Below are 22,908 nucleotides of genomic sequence, written 5' to 3' on the forward strand. Positions count from 1 at the left end.
TCATAAATTAAAAAAATTATTCATTTATTTGAATTATTTGTCAAAAGAAATTATCATTCTTTTCTTAAGGTTTATGGAACTAATCAACCTTTTGTCCAGGCAAGTGGATCTAGCACATTGCACATAGTGAAAATGCATGAAATGTAAAGAAAAGATCAATTTTAAGTGTTAAATTGATTATCACCTAATTAAATTTGTGTGTGTATGTAGTTGACCAAAAGTGTAAAGTTCAGGAGTATAAATGTGCATTTGGAAAATTTTATATAAACACAATTTACGTAGAGAAAGAAATCCTTTAAAAGTAAATAGGAGACAAGTTGCGAAAAGGTGCAAAAATGAAAATGACCTTCATGTATAGTCTGTGTCTCTTGTTGACACTTGAAGTATTTCGGATCTCAAATATGATGCTGTCGTAAAAAAATATCAAAAAAACATAGCAAATTAACAGAAGTTTATTTTAGCGATAAATATATGATGTGGCAATAGATTTATCCATGTAAGCATTAGAATGAATTAACAGGCCATCCTTGTTAGATGCAATAAGAATTCAAAAGAAAGCAAATAACAGTACTGGGAATGACTTGTTTATTCTTTATGAAAGTGCATCAAATAAATAGAGAACAAAACAGATATACTGTAACAAACTACAGCCCACGTTCTAACTAAAAATAAGGAAACTAACTTGACTAAATCAATTAACAAACACTCCTAAAGTCTAGGACTCTTATTTGACTAAGTACTTATCATTCCTCCCTTGAACTAGACTGCATTTGCAGCTAGTTAACCTGTGGTAGTTCACACACTCCAAGCTTCCTTCTTAGCTCCTGAAATGACTCCAATTTGAGCGGTTTGGTGAGGATGTCTGCTATCTGCTGCCTTGTACCACAGAACTGAAGCTGCACAACTCCATCTATCACTAGCTCCCGTAAGAAATGGTAGCGCACATCAATGTGCTTGCTCCTGCCATGCATCACCGGGTTCCTTGCCAACTTAATTGTCGAACTATTGTCACAAAAAATGACAGTGCTCTCACTGCCCATGTAGCCAATCTTCTTTAGCACCCTTTGCATCCATATTGCTTGACAACTACTTCCTGCAGCTGCAATGAATTCAGCTTCAGTTGTTCTTAGTGTTACAATCGGTTGCTTTCGAGAAGACCAAGTCACTACTGCTCCGCTTATCATAAAGACGTATCCTGAGGTGCTTCTTCTATCTTCCATCGATCCGGCATAATCGATATCGATAAAATGTTGGTAAAAATACGCAACTCGTAATAATATAATGGACTTAAGTCTGAGTGATCGTACCCACAGAGATAGAGGATTAAGCGAGAATGTATTTCACTTGAATCTTAATTCGTCTAGTAATAAAAAGCATTTGTTTGAGTTCAACAAAAGTAAGACAATAGAACTAACTACTTGGACTAGAAATTAAACTAAAACTTCACAATTAACAAATGGATTCAAACAATAGGTAAAAAGCGTTTAGAGATTGCTAATAATGTTCAAAGCGTTCCTAGGTAACCGGGGTCAATTGAGATACTAGGTTAGGGTCAAGTCTTCCTAAATTGCCTAATCCGCTCTCTCGAGTCCGCAATTAGAACTAACTGAAATTAGATTAATAAACCGAAATCTAAATCACTCTCGCGTAATTAGATTTCGATAATACCAATCGAATCTAATCATGAAGCTAACCTATAACCAACTAAGCCCTAAACCGCTCTCGCGTGATTAAGTCCTAATTAAATGATTTGCTAATTCCGGGTAATTAAATGACTCTCGCCTAATTAATTAACTTTTAAACCTAGGATTAGAGGATCAATCTATCCTAGGCATTAAGCATACAAATCATTACAAACCTTAATCTCAATAAAACCCTAGCCAACTAATCACAAACAAAACATCATTAACAACCCCTAAACTAGGGGTTTAGCTATTAATCATCATCACAACACCACTAATTAAACAATAATAGAGATTAAACATAGAGTAAAGATTAGGTACCTTGGAATAATCAATAAACATTAAAAGCATGAACAAGATAATGTAGCTTCAATAAATAAACTAATACTTGTATTAATGGAATTTTCCCAAAATGGCAAAATTTGGAAATTAACTATATGAACACCAAGAACTAAGATGATCCTTTGGTATTTTTGATAAGAACAATAAGAACTACACTAAAAACTAGAGAGAAAAGTGCTTGCTATCATATTAAAGGTGACTAGAAATTCTCTATCAAATCATCCATGACCTAAAAAAGGGATAAAGTGATATCTATAGTGTTTACAAATGAGGAAATAGGAGACAACTCTAAAAAGGATGCTTGGCCAAATGAGGAAATATGTGAGAGTGTGAGAACAAAAGCTGAGAATCCTCCTTGTGCATGGCTCGAATCGAGACATCCACCAAAGTTACATGTCTCGATTCGAGACATGCTTTTGCAGAACAATCTGCCTCCTTTTGTTTAGTGTGTCGAATCGAGACACTCTCTACTTCCTCTTGTCTCGATTCGAGACATGCTTCATGGGGGGAGATTGAACTTTGCTTGCTTCCGACTTTTGCACCTTCCGCACTCGACTTCCGCTTTGGCTCATTCTTCACTCTTTTGGCCTCAAAACACTCTGCAATATTCTTGATTCCCTGAAACATACACACACGCTATAAAGTACACATTGTCATTGAAAAGCGAGGTGAAAACATACAAAAACATACGAAAAGACACCCTAATTATAGGAGTATTTAACTCCTATCAAACCTCCTCATACTAAACTCTTGCTTGTCCTCAAGTAAGAACAAAACTCACTTAACAACTAGGAATCAAGAACTTATCAAAAACGACTACTTGTCAGACTTAAAAGTTTTCCAGGCCTTCTTGTAGAAAAAATAATTAAAGCCGTCCGGACCCGGAGCTTTATTGCTATCACAACCCAATAAAGTAGCAAGAATTTCCTCTTCAGAAAAAGGAATAGATAAGGAAGCTGCTTGGATATCAGATAAAGAATTAAGAGGTAGGCCATCTAGAGAAAAGTTGTTGAAAGAATACTGAGAAAATAAATCCTTAAAAAAGGAATGCACTCTCTGCTTGATTAAATCCGGAGAGCTGTATCAAACTCCATCAATATAGATATCAGAAATAATATTACTCCGTGAATGGATGGAAGCAACTGTATGAAAATATTTCGTATTCCGATCCCCGTTTAAATTCCAATTAAGCCTTGATTTATGTTGCCATAGAGATTCCAAATGCTTAGAAAGTTTATCAAAATCAGCCATAAGAGAAGCAAGCTGATTGCCGTCCTCCTCATTCAGAGATTGAAAATCGGTTGTAGCCTCCAAGGCAGAGATTTCAGATTGGACCAAAGAAAGTTTCACATTTAAATCTCCAAAAACCTCACGATTCCAATTCTTAATAACTGACCGGAGCTCTCGCAATCTTATCACCAAATTTGCATTCGGGAGCCTTTCAGAGATTGAACTCCATGAATTTTGAACAAACAAATCAAAGTCTTTGTGGCTCCACCAAGCATTAATTGATTTAAAGGGCTTCGAACCCCAATCTTTTGCAATCTCAGAGGAAAAAAGAATAGGGATGTGATCAGAGTAAGATTTTGGAAGAGCCTTCAAAGTGCAGTTCGGCCAAACTGTAAAAACCGACGGAGAAACAAAACATCTGTCAATCTTCGATCTATAGATGTCCTATTTTGCCAAATAAATAACCTACCATGAAGAATAGACTCAACCAAATTTGCTGATGAAATAAATTCAGAAAAGGCTAACATAGAAGGAGAAAACCTCGTACAATTAAAACGCTATGAAGGATCTAGAATTTCATTAAAGTCACCCACCACAATGCACATCATATCAGAATTCAGACCGGAAAGGATGTCTCCCCATAAAGATGCCCGCTCGGTAGGACAGTTACTAGCGTAGACCAAAATGAACCTAACATAAACCATGTTCCATAAAAAATCTAAGCTAATCCATCTATTAGCTATAAAAATCCTTGAAGGAGAGATTAAATTTCTGTTCCAGACACATAATAAACCTCCCGAAGCTCCGGTAGAAGGAGCAAAACAAAAATCAAAATCCAAGTTTGGCCAAAGTAAGCGAACACTAAAATCGTCAAACATTTCGTGTTTAGTTTCAATCAAACCAATGAGAGAAAGTTGCTGCGAACAAATCATAGAGCGAATAAAATGAGACTTACGAGTAAAAGATAACCCACCACAACAATTCCAAGAAACAAAATTTAATTTGTGCAACATATCAAAATTGACATACCTAGAGGAAACAGAAAACTCACAGGCTGTGTGATCTCTCCTTCGCAATACTTTGCGATAGTAATTGAATAATCCCTACTTCATGCTCTTCAGAGAACAATCCCATATGCAATCCCACTTTCCAAGCTTTTTTTGCTTTAGAATCAGCTGTAATCAAACGATTCCGGTTCCTGATAAGATCATTTGAAAAAGAAGATTCTGAATTATTGTTAATGTTTGTCAAAGAGATTAAATTCCCAGCCGGATTAAGTCTCTTGGTTCTGCGTCCCTGGCTAATAAACCCTTTGAAATCTGCTGGTGCTAAATTGATATAGGATTGATGATCATCACGTGAACCCAAAGGATACACATCGGCAGTAGATTGATCTTCATTATACGTAAAAACAGCAGCATCAGATTGTACCCCATTGTCTGTGTTACCAACATCATGGACGTTAGCAAAAGAATTTCCAACCGCAGCTATTGGCAAATTCTGGACGCTATCAAACGCAGCAGATGAGTTTAGTGTGAAACCCTTGGTTTGAACAGAATCATGCACATCATGCACGCCTTTATCATTCTCTGAGTCCAAACTTTTGCTATCACCCGAGTAAGCCAAAGAATCAGAATCAGATTCTGGATAAAAACCATCATCCAAGATTATTGGCAAATCAGATTTTGAAATACGAATGGTGAAATCCTTTCCTTCAATTGAAACGAGAAGCGACTCAAAGATATAATCTCTAGTTGTGGAGATTAAAACTGAACCTGTATCAAGTGTCTCTTTAGTAAGGATCAAAGGATGAGCCGTAATCGAAGCCCCATATCGATTTCCTATTTGCATGAAGAAATCCTCCTCTCATGCATAAATAGGAGTACCCACAATATTCAACCAAATAAAACGAGATGTGCTAGCAGAATCTCTCTCACAATGTTTGCAAGAAGCAAAAAAATCACTTAGAGAAGGAAATTGAATTGATTCAAAAATTTGTTTTGCCTCTAAAGAATCAAACCTTATCATAATTTCAGTTCCCCCCAAAAACGATAATGTCGCAAAAGATATCCCTTTTGACTTTAGGTAAATAGTAGTCAGTAGAACTGTTTTGACATCCTTGACATCAATTATCAACGATAGAGTGATGCCTGAAATCGAGCTAGCAGATGGAACAAAGATCATTGGACCTTTTTATACTACTTGAGCATACGATCTTCTGTCACGGTTTGATGGCTTGTTGATCGGACGTGGAGCATGGGGAGTAACTGGAGGTTGTGGCAGATTTCCTGAATCAGAACAAATTCCATGTGGGTATTTGGAAAGAAAAGCCCTAATACGAATGTTAACCTTGTTCAAACGATGAATAATCGTTGAGAAATCCTCCTCTGGGTTTGGTCGGAAGAAACCAAACCTTTTATTCCTGATGTTCCTCTTCCTAGCTAATGAAACCCTGTCTGCCACTCCAAATTTTAAGAACGCTTGTTGCAGGTGAAGATAATTCCATTCATCAGGAAAGTTCTCAAAGTAAAAAACTGGTGCAGGCAGAGACACATCCTGACAATGTTGAAGTTGGCTATGTTGTGGTCGTTGGGTAGTTTCCGGAATGGGGTGGTTGATGGTTGTGTTTGCGGTGGTTTTGTGTTTAGGGTTAGGGTTTTGGGAGAGAGACATTCTGCCGTCGAAGCTGTTTTTTACCTTTAATTTATGAGTTATTACATTTTTACAATTTAATTATGCTTTTTAAAATTTATCATAAATATACACCCACTTTCTTTCTTTTTTTCTCCAAATTCATACATGGTGTCGAGGTGACACTCATTAAATAGTTGTAATTTGCTGAGATGGTGGTCATTTTTAACCAATGAATGAATGTCACGTCAACACCGTGTATGAATTTGGAAAAAAAAATGAAAATTGGTGTATTTTTATAAGTTTTAATTTATATTAATAATGAAAGTTTTAATTTATATTGAAAAAAACTTTATTTGTGTTACTAAGCCTCCTACAATATTAATTTGATATAATTAATAAAAATTGACAAGTTGAGGGAGTCAATTGATAATCAAAAATTAATTTTGGTTTTAATTGACCATAATTTATAAATTTAAGGGACAAATTGATATTTAGAAAATAAATATTGTTGGGAGTAAACAGCACTCCTTTAGTTACGTATTAAAAATAAGTAAATTTATAAAAAGAAACAAGTATAAATACTGAATTAACTGTAAGACTAAAAACTGTCAAAATTGACCAACATTCGCAAGTTGAGATAAACTTACCACTTAAGTCTAAGATTTTTTTTTTTTTTATGAATAAATCTAAGAATTGGTATGGCAAATTTAACTGTCACTATATATGGTTATTCCTAATTTGATTTTAAATTAGTGAACAACAAAATGGTGACCAGATATCATTTAGTTAAAAAAAAATTAGGGTTCAATATTTTTTCAGTTACCAAATTATAATTTTTTTACATAAACGGTTATCGAATTATAAAAATACACAAATTAATTACCGTACCATAGGTTTTTTTATAAAACAGTTACCGAATTATAAAAAAAATCGGAAAGTGGTTACCGAACTATATTTTTTTTATAAAACGGTTATCGGCTTGGTGATATGGACGAGAAAAATTTGTATAGGCATCAAGTCGGTAATTATTTTGTAAAAAAAGTAATAATTTCATAAATATTTTGTAAAAAAGTACAAGTGTGTTAACCATTTTGTTACTTTTACAATTTTGCTATCATTTTGTGAAAAAAAAATAGTTCGAGAACCTTTTGTTACTTTTTAAAATTCGATAACCGTTTTGTAAAAAGGCATCCGCAAAAATAATTATGTTGAATATTAAGTGTGATGGAAATCCCACATTGGAAAGATATGAGTAGAATGTGGAATATATAAGTGGGATGGACTACCTAACCCATTACCTTAGGGTTTTGGGTTTAATGTGGTGTCCGGCCCACGGTTATATGGTTCACATTCTGGGCCTCATGAATGTATTCTCCCATACATTGCGCTCAATTTGGACCAACAAATTAACCCATAAATTTAAGTCTAATCATCTTTAAAATGGTTAGATTATAACATATTCATCACATTGCAGAAAATGTTTCTCAGATAAATTACATAGGAACCCAAACAATTGTATCAGTATTAAGGAAATGACAAATTGTAGGTCCTCCAGGCTTAACATTAATGACTTGGAAGGCAAAATGTTTAGGGTTCCAAGCTGATGTATCCGAGTGACAAACAACAATTGCTTTAGCTTTGGAGCCATTATTAGCCACCAGCGGAACCATATAAGCCTTCGTAGCATTAATTGCATGGCAATAATATACTGCATATTTATATCTCTCCTTATGACAAACTATTTGTTTGTCACCTATCATTTTGATACCTTTTAAAATAGTATACTCTTGCTTCTTGTTTTCTTCTTCTACCTCGTTCGAAAATGCCCTAATTTTCGAGCCTAGCTTGGCGGTAACGAAATTGACTAGCGACTCGAAAGAAGTAGCACAATATTTGTCTTCTCCTCTAATATTTGGTGCTTCACATTCTTCAATTGTTTGATTTATGATCTGAGCTTCTTTCGATGCGGGTTTTATTGAAAAATAATCGAAAATTTCTTGTGAGTTGTTGCTCGAGAAGGGTATAGCCTCAGCAATTTGACGAGGTAAGAATTTGGATCCTTTGATTGATTTGGTGAAAATAAGTTTCATTTTTTTATTAGGATGGAGATCGTTGTATAAAAAGTATATAGTAGTTTCATTTTGCATAATATTATTGCTGGAAACTGTTTTCAATTCTTCATTCCAATATCCAGTTCCATAGGTTGATCTTTTTCCTCTAGTTGGAGCCATAACAAGCTCTACTTCTGCAAAATTACTTATATTTCCTGCATTTTCCGGTATAGTAATTAACACGAAGATAATTAAATTTTACATGAAACTCACTTGTAAAAAAAATTAATACGAACCAGGAGGCTGCAAAAGTTCTTGTAAAGCCTTTGGTAATGGAGTGTTTGGTAACTTGGATTTCCAGTAGACCTCTTCTGGTAGAGCACCATTACTTTTATTGAAAAAAAGCTGCAGTAAAATAATATTAAGTTTCACTTATTTATCAAAGGAAAGACAGATATAATATGTTTCTATTCAAGAATTCTTACCAAACATAGGGTGAACATGAGAATGAGATGAAGCTCCATAAGTATCAGCTGATCCAGTGCATACAAAAAATATGTATATTTAAGGTAATATATTATGTTTTTCAAAAAAGGTAATATATTAAATCTAATATATATCTGCTAATAAAATAGTAATATTTAGGTCTCTTGACTATGTCATATGCCAGTAGTAGGTAGTGTTTTTATTCACAAGGTCACAGCTTGTGATCAGTTGACTTCAAATGTCAAGTTAAGTGGCCGAGAATATTTTGTTAGTAAAAGTCATGACAATGGAAGACTTAATTTTGGACCTCACAGAAAAATGGTACTCTTGACAAAGATGTCGTTAATGTTTAACTATTTGTCTATTTGGATTAAAATATTGAAAAATTATCGCGCGCACCGTTGTACTATATTAATCGTGCAATAAACTAATGATGCTTTAGTCATGTGAAAAAATTAAATAATAGAAAAATTAAATTTTAATTAAATTTTTTTTATTGCAAATGCTCATCAACTTGTTGTAAATATGACCAACTGCCAGTGGCGGAAACAGGACTCCAATTTAAAAGAGTAAATTTTTTTACGTTCGGTTATTTAAAAAAATCAAACGGCAATAAAACACTGTAAATCTATAAATTTGCAGTTGTAAGGACGGTTAAAAGGAAACAAACTGCCCCTAACACATTATAACCGCCCCTACTAAAAAAACTCCAACAATCTTTTTTTTTTTAATATTTTTTCAACGATGAGTGTCGGCCGACCCTCCTCAACCCTCCCTAGTTCCGCCACTGCCTGCTCCTGTTAGGGCTTCGTCAATTACAGCAGTAAAGACACAACCTCCATGTTGGATTTCCAATGCACCTCTTCCGGTGAAGCTCCATTACTATTATATCCATGGAAAATAGCTGCAATAGGTTTATGATCAATGAAATTAATTCTATTTTCCTTTATTTAATCAAAGCAAAGACATGAAATGATATCTTTTAATTTAACAATTCTTACCAAACATAGGATAAAGATGAGAATGAGATGAAGCTCCATAAATATTATAGGGGTGTGCAAAAACCGACCGAAACTAAAAAATCGAATCAAACCGACAAATTCGGTTCGATTCAATTTGAAAAGGTAGAATAATTTCGGTTGGTCGGTTCGGTTTGGTTTTAAGAGTAAAAAAATTTCAGTCACTTTTACACGTAAACCGAACCAAACCAAAATAACCGACCGAACCAACAGGTTCGGTTCGTTCGGTTTAAAAAATTAATTTTTTCCAGAACTTCGGTTTTAAAAAAATCAAAAATTTTGATCGGTCGGTTCGGTGTAACCGAATACACACCCCTACTCCGGTACATGAAAAAACTCTGTATAGCTAAAGGAACGTATCAGATCTAATATTTATATATGAAAAAAAGTAAGGTTTAGTACTTTTGGAAAGCAAACTCTTTTGATTTTTAAAAAATTTATCCAATTTTTTTTAAAAGGTGTAAGTTTTATTTCTAATTGATCAATTCATTCGGAAGATATTCAATTTTCAAAAAAATTAATATTTTATATAACATTGAATGTATATTTAAAAAAATGAAAAGAAAAAATTATCAATTAAGATGTCACATGGTTTAAATAAATAAATTATACAAATTTAATTGATTTTTAATTAATTAATCAAATCAGAATAAATTTAAAAAGTTTAGATTAGTTAATTTAAAATAAAAAAGAGTTAATTTTTTTGTCCATTAGTAAAAAAAATAGTTATGTTTATTACTCCCTCCGTTTTTATTTAGTTGTCCATTTAGTCAAATAAATTTGTCTATAATTAGTTGTCCGTTTAGAATATTAAGATAACATTAGTTATTATCTTTCAAATCTGCCCTTACTTAATAAATAACTCTATAACTCAATTTACAAAGTATTTATTATATAGTAGGGTTATATTAGTATTTATTTCTATAATTTAAGGTAAAAAAGTCTATTTTTTTAATATGTGTTATTTTAGCTAAATGGACAACTAAATGAAATGATGTAATTAAGAGGTTAGTGATAGCTTCGGTTTTTTCAAATAGTTTTGAAGATTTCATGTTATAATGACTTAGCGTAATTATGAGGGGACCTTATTGGAAACTTTGGGAGATTCTATGGTGTTTAATGGTGTGGGAAATTTGGAAAAGTCGAAATCAAAGAGTCTTCCAGAATGAAGCATCGGTTATAGAGAAGGTGATTTTTAACTGTTTCACTAAAGCGGTTTTTTTTAGGTGCTGTAATAGAAGCTTTTGCTATTCGGGTTTGAATTTCAACAGAAATCTTTTTTTTTTATCCGAACTGATGTTTCTTTTTAGCCATTTACTATAGTCTAAGTAAGCCTCTAATATGCCAACACGTGTGTGCTACTTCTTGTGCAAAAGCTATATGTGTCGATTTTTTCCACTTCTTGTGGCTTAATATATAAATTTATTAATAAAAAAAATTCTTGGCTATGTCATATGTCAGTAGATAGTATTCCAATCACCAGGTTACAGCTTGTGATTAGTTGACTTCAACTGTCAAGTTAAGTGGCTATGTTAGACAAAAAGTCACGACTATGGTAGACTTGATTTATGAACCTCACAAGAAAAAAAAGATATTTTCGGTAAAGTTAATCATTAAAAATGTTAAGTGGAAAAATACCATTCCATTTGCGTTGACCGGATCACAAAGCATTAGCGGAATGATCCCCGGCCGCGCTGGTTTTTTCCTCCATACGTTCTCAAAGTGATCGAAACATATTTTCAATTTCTCTTTTTATAATTTTATATTTTTTTAATTTTAGTACATCTTTTATTTTCAGTTTAATTATAGTAATTTGTTTAAATTAAAATAAAAAAATTTAAAATGTACCCGACCTTCATATTACTTTATGTTTGATTTTTTTCATAAAAATACAATTTGAAGCAATATAAAAGATATATTAAACTTTATTCCATTAATATGATCAAATGACTAAAATTGAAACTAACAATTGAAAAATAAATTAAAATTGAGGATTTCAAAATATAGAGCAATAAAAAAAATAAAGTACTTTTTATGATTAAACATGTCCCATCTTTTATTTTTATGATAATTAATTTTATCATATTTGTTATTAATAAATAGACACCTTCATTATTATTTAAAATATAATAAATTGTTTAAAGGATTAATTTCTTGTAAGGTCATCAAATATTTGACTTGATAATAAAATTGTTATGCAAATATGTGACTTGATAATAAAATTTATGTCTAGAATTTTAATTTTAATTTGTATTAGGATTCTAATTAGTGAAGTATTTGCAAGGATAGCTTTATTGCATTGGGAAATTAGGAAATTATAATCCAATTTGAATTAGTACTCCTAATGCTCTCACTATATAGCCTACCTTATTGTCATGATCCGAAATCTCGAGCTGAGACCGACGCTATGGAATGTGAGTGGTAATTCCAAAACCCGTAGCAAGCCCAAAACCACTATAAACTTTTTACGATCAAATCAAATAGCAATCATGCAAACGTTTTCAGAAAGGCTTTTAAAGCAATACAGTTGCAAACATCTATTCACATTCTGAAAACTATACATAAAAACTAGGGTCTTACAATGCGATGCAACATTAAGCATTGCCCTGTTTCGCACATCAAAAGCAAACAGTTTAAAGCGCAGTTAAACTATTCAAGTTGACAAAACATCAGAGTATAGCTAATGCATAAAATCGTTTGACAAAATCACATAAATATCTAGGACTAGACTACTGCAGCGCTATCGATTGAAACTTTCTTTGTACATACTTCTAAACAAACTTCTGAAGCAAGGATAAAAGTCTGTCACGTCAAAAAGACAATTCACATGAAAATGTTTAAAACAACGGGGTTAGTCAAAACTGAGTGAGTTTATAGTTTACTAGTGAGTATTCTATAAAACAAAACAATGTTATAATTCATCATTTATATGCATCCGAATATAATCCGATTGAAATCCTAATTCTTGATTCATTGTTGAATCTTTCTTGCAATCAAAACTAATAACTTAATCCTGATGGTAGGTTACGGGATAGTTCAACCATGTCAACCATACCATCTGCTACATCCCCGGGATAGTTCAACCATGGTGACTCGTACCATCACTTATATCTAACAATCGATAGAGTCCCATGATAGTTCAACCATGGTGACTCGTTAGATACAGGCCGCGGGATAGTTCAACCATGCTGACCTCGTATCGAATTCACACACAACAAAAAAGTATATTGCTCGATCTTAACTAGTGATCACGTAGTTCCTATTGCCGCCCAATAGGAAAGCATGTTTCATCGGATCTACATTGGTGTCAAGATAATGATGCGTGCATTTCATACAAAGTATTTTGATAATAAATCATGTTATGCAATTCATATAAAACATTTTGCATTTAAAAAAGCAATGCATTTTCAATACATCAAAAGTAAACATTTATAAACTCAATGCTTGCCATTCCAAAAACTTAATCACACGACTCTCGTCAAGCTCCTTGTCCGATAGCCGATTGCCTCGCCGGATCTAGGAAATAGACAAACATAACTCGAGTAAGAATCTAACTCTATAGGCATTCTAGACTCGAGATATAAACTTATACATAACTCGTCGATTTCTAATCACGTATAATCTCTCTTATTACTTTGGTACTTATCGATCTTCGATAACTATACGACTTAATCCTTAAACCTAAACTCTCACTCTGTATATCAAAACCCTAATCATATTAAATGTTCTAAGTCCAACTTCCACATTTTTGGAGTCTGTAAACTTCAAACACCTCAGAACACCAAGCATCAAACTTCAGATCATCGAAACGGGTCACGAATGACCCAAAATTGGTCCGGAAAGGGTCCTGGCATGACGTGAGAGCCTTCCTCGCGTCATGAGGGCTTCCTCACGTCGTGAGGACCTTCCTCACGTCGTGAGGACCTTCCTCACGTCGTGAGGAACCATCCTCACATCGTGAGGATGTTCCTCACTCCGTGAGGGAACACTCTCACGTCGTGAGAAACACGAAATCCGCCCCGACTCCGATTCCGACGTGCTAGCAACGCTTCTGCACCTATCCACCATCCAAACAACAAAAAACGTAATAAAAACGCTTATAACAAATCGAATACGCGATAACGGTACGGTTTTGCCGTAACCTAACATTATATCCAAATATCCATCAAAATAAACCAAACAAACCTTAAAACGACTAGCTTACCTTGATAGCCCTTCGCTCTAGGACCGTTTTGCACCGAGAATCGTCAAATTCTGACAAGAAACAGAAACCCTAAGCTTAGTCATTGTTTTGATCGTGAAATGGTGAGTTTGGTATTTGTAACTTCATAATGAAGTTGATGAAGAAGGATATATATATAATTGTTAAAGTACACTTAGGCTCAAGCAGCTTAATCTCGTACTTTAACTCAATTCCTTAATCAATGTCCGCGTTCAATTTTAAAACGATCTCCAAATTACACGAAACTTTACCGATAAATTCTTAAAATTATTTTACGGACGACGGCGTAAAAATTATTAGCTTGAGACCTACACTTTATTTTATATTAATTTTCTTACCTTTTTCTTAGTCCAGCTAATACCAGCTTTAACAAATAATAATTACCAAATAAAATTATTATTCCGCGATCAACTTAATAAACTTATTCCGACTATAATTCTCAACTCAATTTCCAATTCCGACCTACTTGACCTAAATTTCACAATGTAGGACACGTGGCATGATCTAATACCTTACAAATTTATGGGTTATTACACTTATTCACCTTTTAGAGTATACCAAAATAGAACACATAATGTAAACATTGATGTGAATAAGGGAAAACGGGTGTGTGTGATGTGAGGAATATAAGTTAATCTAAACCTTTTTGGGTTACTTCTTATAGAGAGTTAAACACTTTTTGGATTTTTCTTCTAACAACATATTTACCAGAGATGTTTTCTATTTGGTGATTCTCCACCAATTTTGTACTCCTTTTGATGATTAGTGGATGACTCGATTCTTTCGTCTGTGGATGTACGTTTTAATGCAGAACAACATAAATCTCTTGTGTTATTTATTTATTTTGTTATATTATTGTTTATTGATCAAATCTAATTAAATACCTGCCGGATGGTTTCGATTATGCTGCGCATACCAATCCGGTTATGAATCGGTTACGACAATTGGTACAACAATCAGTATCAATGTTATAACAAGAACCCTTAAATTTAATAAAGAGTTATATTTAAAATATTCCTAGTCTAAATAGACGAATGAAACTAGCATAATATTGACAATGATTATGTTTCGCTAATCATGTATATGAGTTATTAATTCAAATCATAGCTGCTATTTGAGAAATGAAGCACTCGATGACAAATCATGAGAATATATACTAGATAAATCACTGTCATAAGTAATTCTTATTACAGTAATATTAATATAATCCTTTAACCTTGAAATCATCATGGATTTTAACATAACTATTTCGTATTTTGACACATTCTAACATTGTCTATAATAGGATAATAGAATAGATTGTCGTTGAATATGAAAGTAGCTAGCTATATGAGAAATGTGAATGACTATGAAGAAATTTGTCCCTCATTTATTTGAATTAGATATATGTGGGCCGTTTGAAAAGATAGGCGGAAGGAAGTGCATGATCATACTAAATGAATTGATAAATACTTATTGTCACAATCCAATTTCATGGACGTTAACTAGCGCTGCGGAGTAAGAGTGTTGGCTCCAAAATCTGTGGCAAGTCTAAACATTCATAATACAATCCATACATTCATCGTGTAAAACAACAATAGTATAACCAATTTCGGGGGCAAACGAGACTCCAACATTATACAACCATAATCACAACATCATTATCAACACTCGGCATCAACCCAAGACTCACTTACACGCATAAATATTCATACATAAAATCATTATGTCCATACAGGGACATCATACAATTTGCAAAATACGTCAAACAACCTGAGTAAACATACAACACACAATTATGAATACTGCGGTCTAAAGTTTTAAATATTTGTTCATAAACATTACTATAAAATAACCTCTAAGAAGAAAGATTCGGAATTGACACAACGCCTAATGATAAAACTTGAAAGTGGGGAAACAACGGGAGTCAGTTAAAATTGAGTGAGTTCATATCATTATCAACAATTGATAAGTTAAAATCATTTAAAATATTTAAAAACGTTCGTCGTTACGGATAATAATTGGATCCCTAGTCCACAATATATATACATATATAATCACAACTCGATATCATAATCCAAGCGTCGTGCCGGCGGGACGCATCTCCAACTGCTCCACGACAGTCACTTGAACAATAAACCTTGTGAGTCTCAAGAGATGAGTCTACCACCAGCGCCTTTACTATGGGTGAGATGTATCTTCTAACCGAACCAGTAACCCATATACAAATATCATCAATGATCATAACCGGTGCACACGTAGTTCTAATGACGCCAATTAGGTAACACATTCGAACCAATCCATAATTGTGTTTAAAAACAGTTTTAAAATCATTCATATAGTATATGAAACAAATATATATATATATATATATATATATATATATATATATATATATATATATATATATATATATATATATATATATATATAAGTTACTTAATACAAGTAAATAATAATATAAACTCACAACACGGGATCAATAATCCCAAACTCTGCCATGCTTCGTAAGCCATGATCTAGGTCTGTTGCTCGAGTAGTAAACGGGTCTAAGGAACTAACATAAATTGATATAAAATTTTAAATAATGAGCCCTACTAGATGATTTTAGATACGACTCAAGGCAACAACATAATACAATCAATCAACAATAAGTAGACACATCAACACTTAACCAATTAACTAAATCATAATCAACAAATCGATACATACCACCAATCAAGCATCCTGGTTTTGATTGTTCTCCAAGGTTTTAAAATCAATTTGCGGAAATCTTCTTTTCATTTCAAATGGTTATTATCCAAACATGATTCTCATATTTATATAAAAACCAATTTGGCCGAGTTCTCACAACTCCAAAGCCTAACCAACAATTTGGGAGACTTAAGTTAATCCCATAATAACCATGAACATCATATATATACAATAAATACATTTAAAACATAATTCCAATATCTCATTTGTAAACTAAGGGAGAACAACCTAACCCGAGCATGAAACCATCATAAAATGAACTAACACATTTCAAAGGCTGAAATACAATCCAAAATCATGCCAAGACGCTCAATTCAAACCATAACACATTAAAATTCAAAAAACCCAACACAATTTAGAAAGCCTAAGCCAATTCACACAATTCATAATATGGTTGGTAACCAAAATAAAATTTCACAATGTCCAAGACACGATATCAACAAATATGGAAAATGGATAAATTAGCATGTGGATATATCAATTAAGTATAAAAAACACATATACTTTCACTCTCTACACATTTTCACAAAATCCAAACCCACAAACTCATAATCAAATAGTAAGAGTTACAATTGGTTATATCTTGAAGATCTACATGTCAATTCAAGTGGGTTTGAAAGAAAAAGTGGAATTGATTACCAATAAACTTTCAAAACTTGAAGTTAAAGTTAAACCCAACACCCCAATCACCAAATTCAACTAAAATCTTTTTTTAAGAAGTGTTAACTTAAATTGTTTGAGTGTTTTAAGGTTTATATCACAAAAAATGTCAAGAATTAATGTGGGGGACGAGTTGGGGACTAGAAAAGTGAGAAAAATCTGGTTTTAGGGTTTTCTCTCGCCACACACACAAAACAGTCCATATATAATGTTTATTTTGTGTATGGCAGAACCTCCAGCCGGGTCTCACCTAGAAATCTGGTTGTAGGTCTTGTTGAATCTGTTAATCTGGGAGTTATGAACATCCAACTCCTCATCCTCCAATTCACAAATAGGTTATCTAAGATCGCCGAAGACAAATATAAGTGAACCAATAATATAAAGGATAAGGATATCAATATCCATGAAGCTGAAACCCCTGATATTAACCATTGTGTTGGTAATAGTTAGAGTATGAAGCCCCTTATGGAAGTTTGGTTTCTTGGCTGGTTCAAGATTTTCAAGAATATTTCTTTTCTATGCCTGTGTTTTTATATCTTGTTTTAATATGCCTCTTTCTCTTGTAACAAAAAAAAAATATGTTTAGGCAAAACTCTTTTTTCATATAATTTAATTAGTCTTGTAAAAAGATTTACCTCACACCGTCTATTCTCTCCTTTTCGAAATTTTTTTAGGTAGATTCAGTCTACCTTGTCATTCATAAACTAACCTATCATATTATAACACGTCATTAAAATAGTAGTATTATCGTAATTTTGGTTGTTACTTTTTTGTATTTTTAATAGTGATATTACGATAATACCACTATTTTAATGACTTGTTATAATATGATAGGTTTAAGTCTATCAAAAAAATTCTCCTCTTTTTCACAACCATTGATTGAAATGATCATATATATTTTTTTTTTGAGAGAACGATCATATATTTCTTATTTTAACCAATTACGTGCCCTATTTCATACCACATTTTTGTTTGAATCATTCCAAATTTTAAGAGACTTATTACTATTCATATTTTTATGACATATGCTATCTATAATTATGTTCTTAATTCATTCAACAACTTTTTATACAAAAACTTAGGGCGTTTATTAAAGAATAAAGAATTCTTTAAAAAGTATTTCAAAAATAAAAATTCTAATTAAGCATATTGATTCAAATAAGTGTTAAGAAATTTTGTACTTTTAAATAAAATTATAATTGGAGTTGCATAAATTAATAAATAAGAGTTCTTTCTAATTTTTCTTTTTTCAGATCTATTTGAATAATTTAAATATTAAATGGTTCATGCAAAACACTTAATTAGTGCTGGAACTATCAATTCACCCTTAACTTGGCACGAAATATCAAAAGAGTCATTTCTACCGTTTTTGGATCAAACAGACCCGCAACTTGCGTTTTTCGGTCAACTCAGCCCTTTTTTTTCCTCCCCCACTCTCAACTCCGTGTTTGAAAAACACTCTCTTGGTTTAAAGTCTATATTAGTCCTTATCATTTAAAAAAATTACAAAATTAACACCTAAGTATTAATTTAACACCAAAAATTAAAAAAATATTTTATTTTATTTTATGAGGAGGCTCCTCTGGAGGAGCACTGCTCCTCCGGCGAGGAGCAGCCCTGCTCCTCGCCTGAGGAGCTGTTGCTCCTCGTTGAGAAGCAAATTTGCTCCTCGCCTGAGGAGCACTGCTACTCAACGAGGAGCTGGTGCTCCTCGTCGGAGGAGCAGTGGAGCAGACCCTCATCTAGGTCTGCTCTTCTTCGTGAACAGCAGACCTAGATGGGTCTGCTCCGCCAATGGAAAAAAAATTAAAAAAATTTCAGTTTAAAAAAAATCCGGTGAAATTTGAGCGGTTTTCGGTGGGTAGGGTGGTTTCCGGTGGATGCGGTGGTTTCCGGTGGAATTTGAGCGGTTTCCGGTGTGAGTGGAGGGTTAAATTGATCTGGTTTTACATAGTTTAAGGGTGGTGATAACCCACTCTCTTTGGATTTTTTGATAAAAAAACGCAAGTTGCGGGTTAGTTTGACCCCCAAACGGCAGAAATGACTTTTTTGATATTCGTGCCAAATTGAGGGGGTGAATTGATCCTTTGTTCATTAGTGCAGGCAGTCCCAACTCTACCTTTATCAGTTCAACGCGGGAATTGTCATTCCAATATTTCTTTAAGGTCTAACGTGAGGAATGTCATTCCAATATTCCAACATTTTGTTGATTTATTGGAAATCTATTTAAATTTTTATAAAATTTATAAATCTATTACAATTGAATAAATTTATTGAAAAATATTAAATTAAAAAATTATTTTATTATATCTACATGAAAATGGAATGCCACTTATTTAAAAAAATGAAAAAGAATTGTCAATTGAAATATTATATGATTTGAAGAAATTAATTTTAGTAAAATTTAAATCTACTTTAAAAAATTAATTAGATTTTTTATCAAATTGGCCAAATTAGGTTATATTTATAACTTTTAAAAGTTTGAATAGATTCATAAAAAATCTAACGGTATTAAAAAGACAAAACTTTTTAACTTTTTAATTTTTTAAAAATATATTCAAATCTTTTAAAAGTTGTAAATCTATCCCGATTAGTCAATTCGTAGGAACCTATTAAAATTTTCAAAATTTATTTGATAATTTATAAAATTAATTTTCCGAAAAATGTGACATCCCTATTATTAACAATCATTTTTCTTATCAATTGTTTTTAAAAAAAATAACATGATCAATAAATATTGTGAATATAATTAATCAATTTTAAAAATGGATAGAGTTACAACGAATATGCTAAATTTGGATAGATTTACGAGTTTTAAAAATTTTGAATGTATTTTTAAAATGTTGAAAAAGTTTTTTTTTGGCACCATTAGACTTTTATTAAAAGTCGAAAAGGTGTAGATAAATTAATTTTAAAAATATTATTTCAGTTTTAAAAAATAATGATAAATTTATAATTTAAAAAAAATTGGATATAATTTTAAAAAATTAAAAAGATTCAGGTTAAGTAATTTAAAAAAAATTAAACAATTGAATAAATTACAGTGAATAAATTCCACTAATTGGTCAAATTCAAAATAAATTTATAATTTTGAAAAATGTACAGTGGTTAGATTTTTAAAAAGCCGAAAAGGCGTTATTTTTTGACCATTAATCCTTTTAAACTTGCAGTCAATGGCAATACTTTTTTTCCACGTAATTTAATATCTGCTTTATAGAAAATTAGACTAAATTCATAATAATTATTGTCAAAATAATTGATGAGAAACACGCGCTGACTATGGAATATAAATTAAATTATATGTTTACATGTTTATATATAATCTCCATCTCATTATATTACAACCCTATTTAGCCAGTATGGATATTCATCTTCTTCCCTTTATTGTTTTATTTTGGGTAAGAATAACACTTTCATTAATTTTTAGAAAGAAAAATTATATATATAATTTAAATATTTATATTTTAATTTATCAAAAAAATTGTTTATGTTTTTGTATTGTTTATATTTTTATGCTAATGGTCAGTATAGAAATTTTTCAAATGAAACTAATTTTGATTTATTCATAAATCCTAATCATGGCAGTTTTCAGTACAAGGAGGTGCTTCTCATGAACTACTACGAGAAGAGATGTATTGGCAATTCATGTTACCAAACACTTCCATGCCCAAATCTCTACACGATCTTATACAACCTGGTTAGTTCATTATTGACGTTCTTCTTTTACTAGTATTGTTTTACGCGCTTTGCACAATTGTTTGCACGAAATTATCACTCTTTTTTTCCAAACGGTTAAGTATTTTTATGTGACCGCTATTTCTATAAGTATTTTCGTGTTCATTTACGGCATCAATACATGCATACATCTTCATACTGATCGAAAATTTAAACAAACTAAATTATTACAGGAAATGCGAGCACAAATGTTTCAGGGGTACTAAGGAACATTGATTTTGTCCGCCCAAGACCCTTCAGGGCAACATATGGAGTTGCCTATATAGGTGGAGATGGAAGTGAGAATGTTCAACAAATTAGTACCATAGCCGATTCTACGACTGTATACTTCTTAATTGACGATCTTCTCCCTGGTAAAGATATGATGCTTATTTTTACTAAATCAACAAATGGATCCAATTTCTTACCGCGTAAAATTGCACAAACTATACTCTTTTCGAGCAACGATTTTTCAGACATTTTGAGCTACTTTTTGATAGAACCTAAATCAAACGACGCCCAGATTATGAAAGAAACAATAGAAGAATGTGAAGCTCCGGGAGTTAAGGGGGAGGTGAAATATTGCTCTACATCTTTAAAATCATTAGTTGATTTCGTCGTGTCGAAGTACGGAAAGAAAGTTGAAGCATTTGCTAATGAGGTAGAAGAAGAGGATAAGAAGCAAAAATATAAAATTTTGGAGGGAATTAAAATGATGGGAGACAATCAAATAGTATGTCACAAGATGAGATACCCTTATGCTGTGTTTTATTGCCATATTATTTTGGAGACAAGGGCTTATTTGGTTCCATTAATGGGTGAAGATGGCTCCAAAGCTCAAGCAATTGTTGTTTGTCATATGAACACTTTAACTTGGAACCCAATGCATTTGGCTTTTCAAATCTTGAAAGTTAAGCCTGGAGGTCCTCCAATTTGTCATTTTCTCAATAGTGATACTATTGTTTGGGTCCCCAATTAGGTCAGATCCACCATCTTCAACGGTTCATGTTCTTAGTCCAAACTGCTCGGCCCCTCTCCTTCTAGCAGTTGTTTCATACTCCCTCCGTCCCATTTTATTTGTCCACTTCCTATTTTTACACATATTAAGAAAATATTAAATACTAATAATTCTTCCTTTTATATCTTTTTTTGATTTTTTGAGTTAATTTAAAATTACTATATTGAAAAAAGAAAAATAGTCAATATAATAATAATAACATTAAATGCCAACAATTAAGGTAATACTTATGCTAATATCTTTTTTAACGGTAAGTAATTCCCTCTTTTAAGTTTTTATTGTTCTATATTGCTACCGTTCGTTTAGCAAATTATTTACGCTTTCGTATTCTAATTTGATAAACGAATGTGTATTTGGATGGCTCAATAGTAACCGCGAAGTCCACTTTTATTTCTTTTGCTTAAGATTGGTTCATCATCTTCAGGAGATGGCCTTTCTTTTTATATATTTATATATTGCTATCTTTGACAAAAAAAAAACATTAAATGCCAACACAAATATAAGAATGATATCCATTAATATTAAGAGTAAAAGAGAAAAATATGTGTATATAATACAATTGTGACAATCATTTTAAGACATTTAAATATAATATAGTGGACAAATAAAATGGGACGGAGGGAGTTTCTTTATAAAGAGCTGAAGTATATTGGGTTGCTCCGTGATTAAATATGAACTTCTTTATCTAGCTAATAAAAGGAAAGATTAGTTGCTTAATCCAGAGCCTTGATATTTTAGTCAATAGAAGTTTGGTCGTGCCTTTTAGCTTAAAATGTGGAGTTATCAAGGAGTTCCCATTTCTTCGTATCTTTTTTTTTATTTCAGCTAAAGGATTAAAAAGTATTCTCCAAAAGGCAAGGACATTCTGTTTTATATAAGGTTTTTCTTTTTCTTCTCGATAAAAGGCTAATAATCATCCATGACCTCTAATTTTTGAGGCTATACAAAATCAAATCCCCTAATATTTAAAAACGATCATAAAACTCTTTGATATTTGTGGCGGCGCTCATAAAACCCCCTGAGACTATAAAATCAACGATTTTTAGAAAATGGTGGTGTAGCAGCGACTTATTGATGTCAGAGCCAACAAAACACTGACCCCGTGTCAGCCCATGTC

General features: G+C 32.3%; 3 protein-coding genes across 4 annotated transcripts; 1 reads left to right on the plus strand and 2 right to left on the minus strand.

Annotated features, from left to right (window-relative positions):
* Positions 1 to 2,312: 2,312 nt before the first annotated feature.
* LOC126668130 (uncharacterized) lies at positions 2,313 to 4,186 on the minus strand. Its single transcript, XM_050361347.1, has 4 exons — positions 3,844 to 4,186; positions 3,724 to 3,774; positions 3,114 to 3,643; positions 2,313 to 2,642 (listed from the first exon to the last, which is right to left on the minus strand). The coding sequence occupies exons 1-4, from the start codon at positions 4,184 to 4,186 to the stop codon at positions 2,313 to 2,315; spliced, it is 1,254 nt and encodes a 417-aa protein (XP_050217304.1).
* A 3,170-nt stretch (positions 4,187 to 7,356) lies between these two features.
* LOC126669552 (BURP domain-containing protein 5-like) lies at positions 7,357 to 8,509 on the minus strand. The gene is made up of 3 exons (XM_050363042.2): positions 8,425 to 8,509; positions 8,236 to 8,344; positions 7,357 to 8,154 (listed from the first exon to the last, which is right to left on the minus strand). Exons 1-3 carry the CDS (start codon positions 8,461 to 8,463, stop codon positions 7,382 to 7,384), a joined length of 921 nt encoding a protein of 306 aa, XP_050218999.1. The 5' UTR covers positions 8,464 to 8,509; the 3' UTR covers positions 7,357 to 7,381.
* Positions 8,510 to 20,374: 11,865 nt separating this feature from the next.
* On the plus strand, positions 20,375 to 22,508 carry LOC126670433 (BURP domain protein RD22-like). Of its 2 annotated transcripts, none has more exons than XM_050364160.1 (3): positions 20,375 to 20,457; positions 20,652 to 20,756; positions 20,968 to 22,508. In XM_050364160.1, the coding sequence occupies exons 2-3, from the start codon at positions 20,690 to 20,692 to the stop codon at positions 21,750 to 21,752; spliced, it is 852 nt and encodes a 283-aa protein (XP_050220117.1). In that variant the 5' UTR covers positions 20,375 to 20,457; positions 20,652 to 20,689; the 3' UTR covers positions 21,753 to 22,508. The 2 variants fall into 2 exon arrangements, with proteins under 2 accessions (XP_050220117.1, XP_050220116.1); XM_050364159.1 differs by having other exon boundaries at positions 20,376 to 20,457; positions 20,645 to 20,756.
* The last annotated feature ends 400 nt before the right edge of the window (positions 22,509 to 22,908 follow it).

This window comes from Mercurialis annua, linkage group LG2, assembly GCF_937616625.2.
Source record: "Mercurialis annua linkage group LG2, ddMerAnnu1.2, whole genome shotgun sequence".
Classification (NCBI taxonomy): Eukaryota; Viridiplantae; Streptophyta; class Magnoliopsida; order Malpighiales; family Euphorbiaceae; genus Mercurialis; species Mercurialis annua.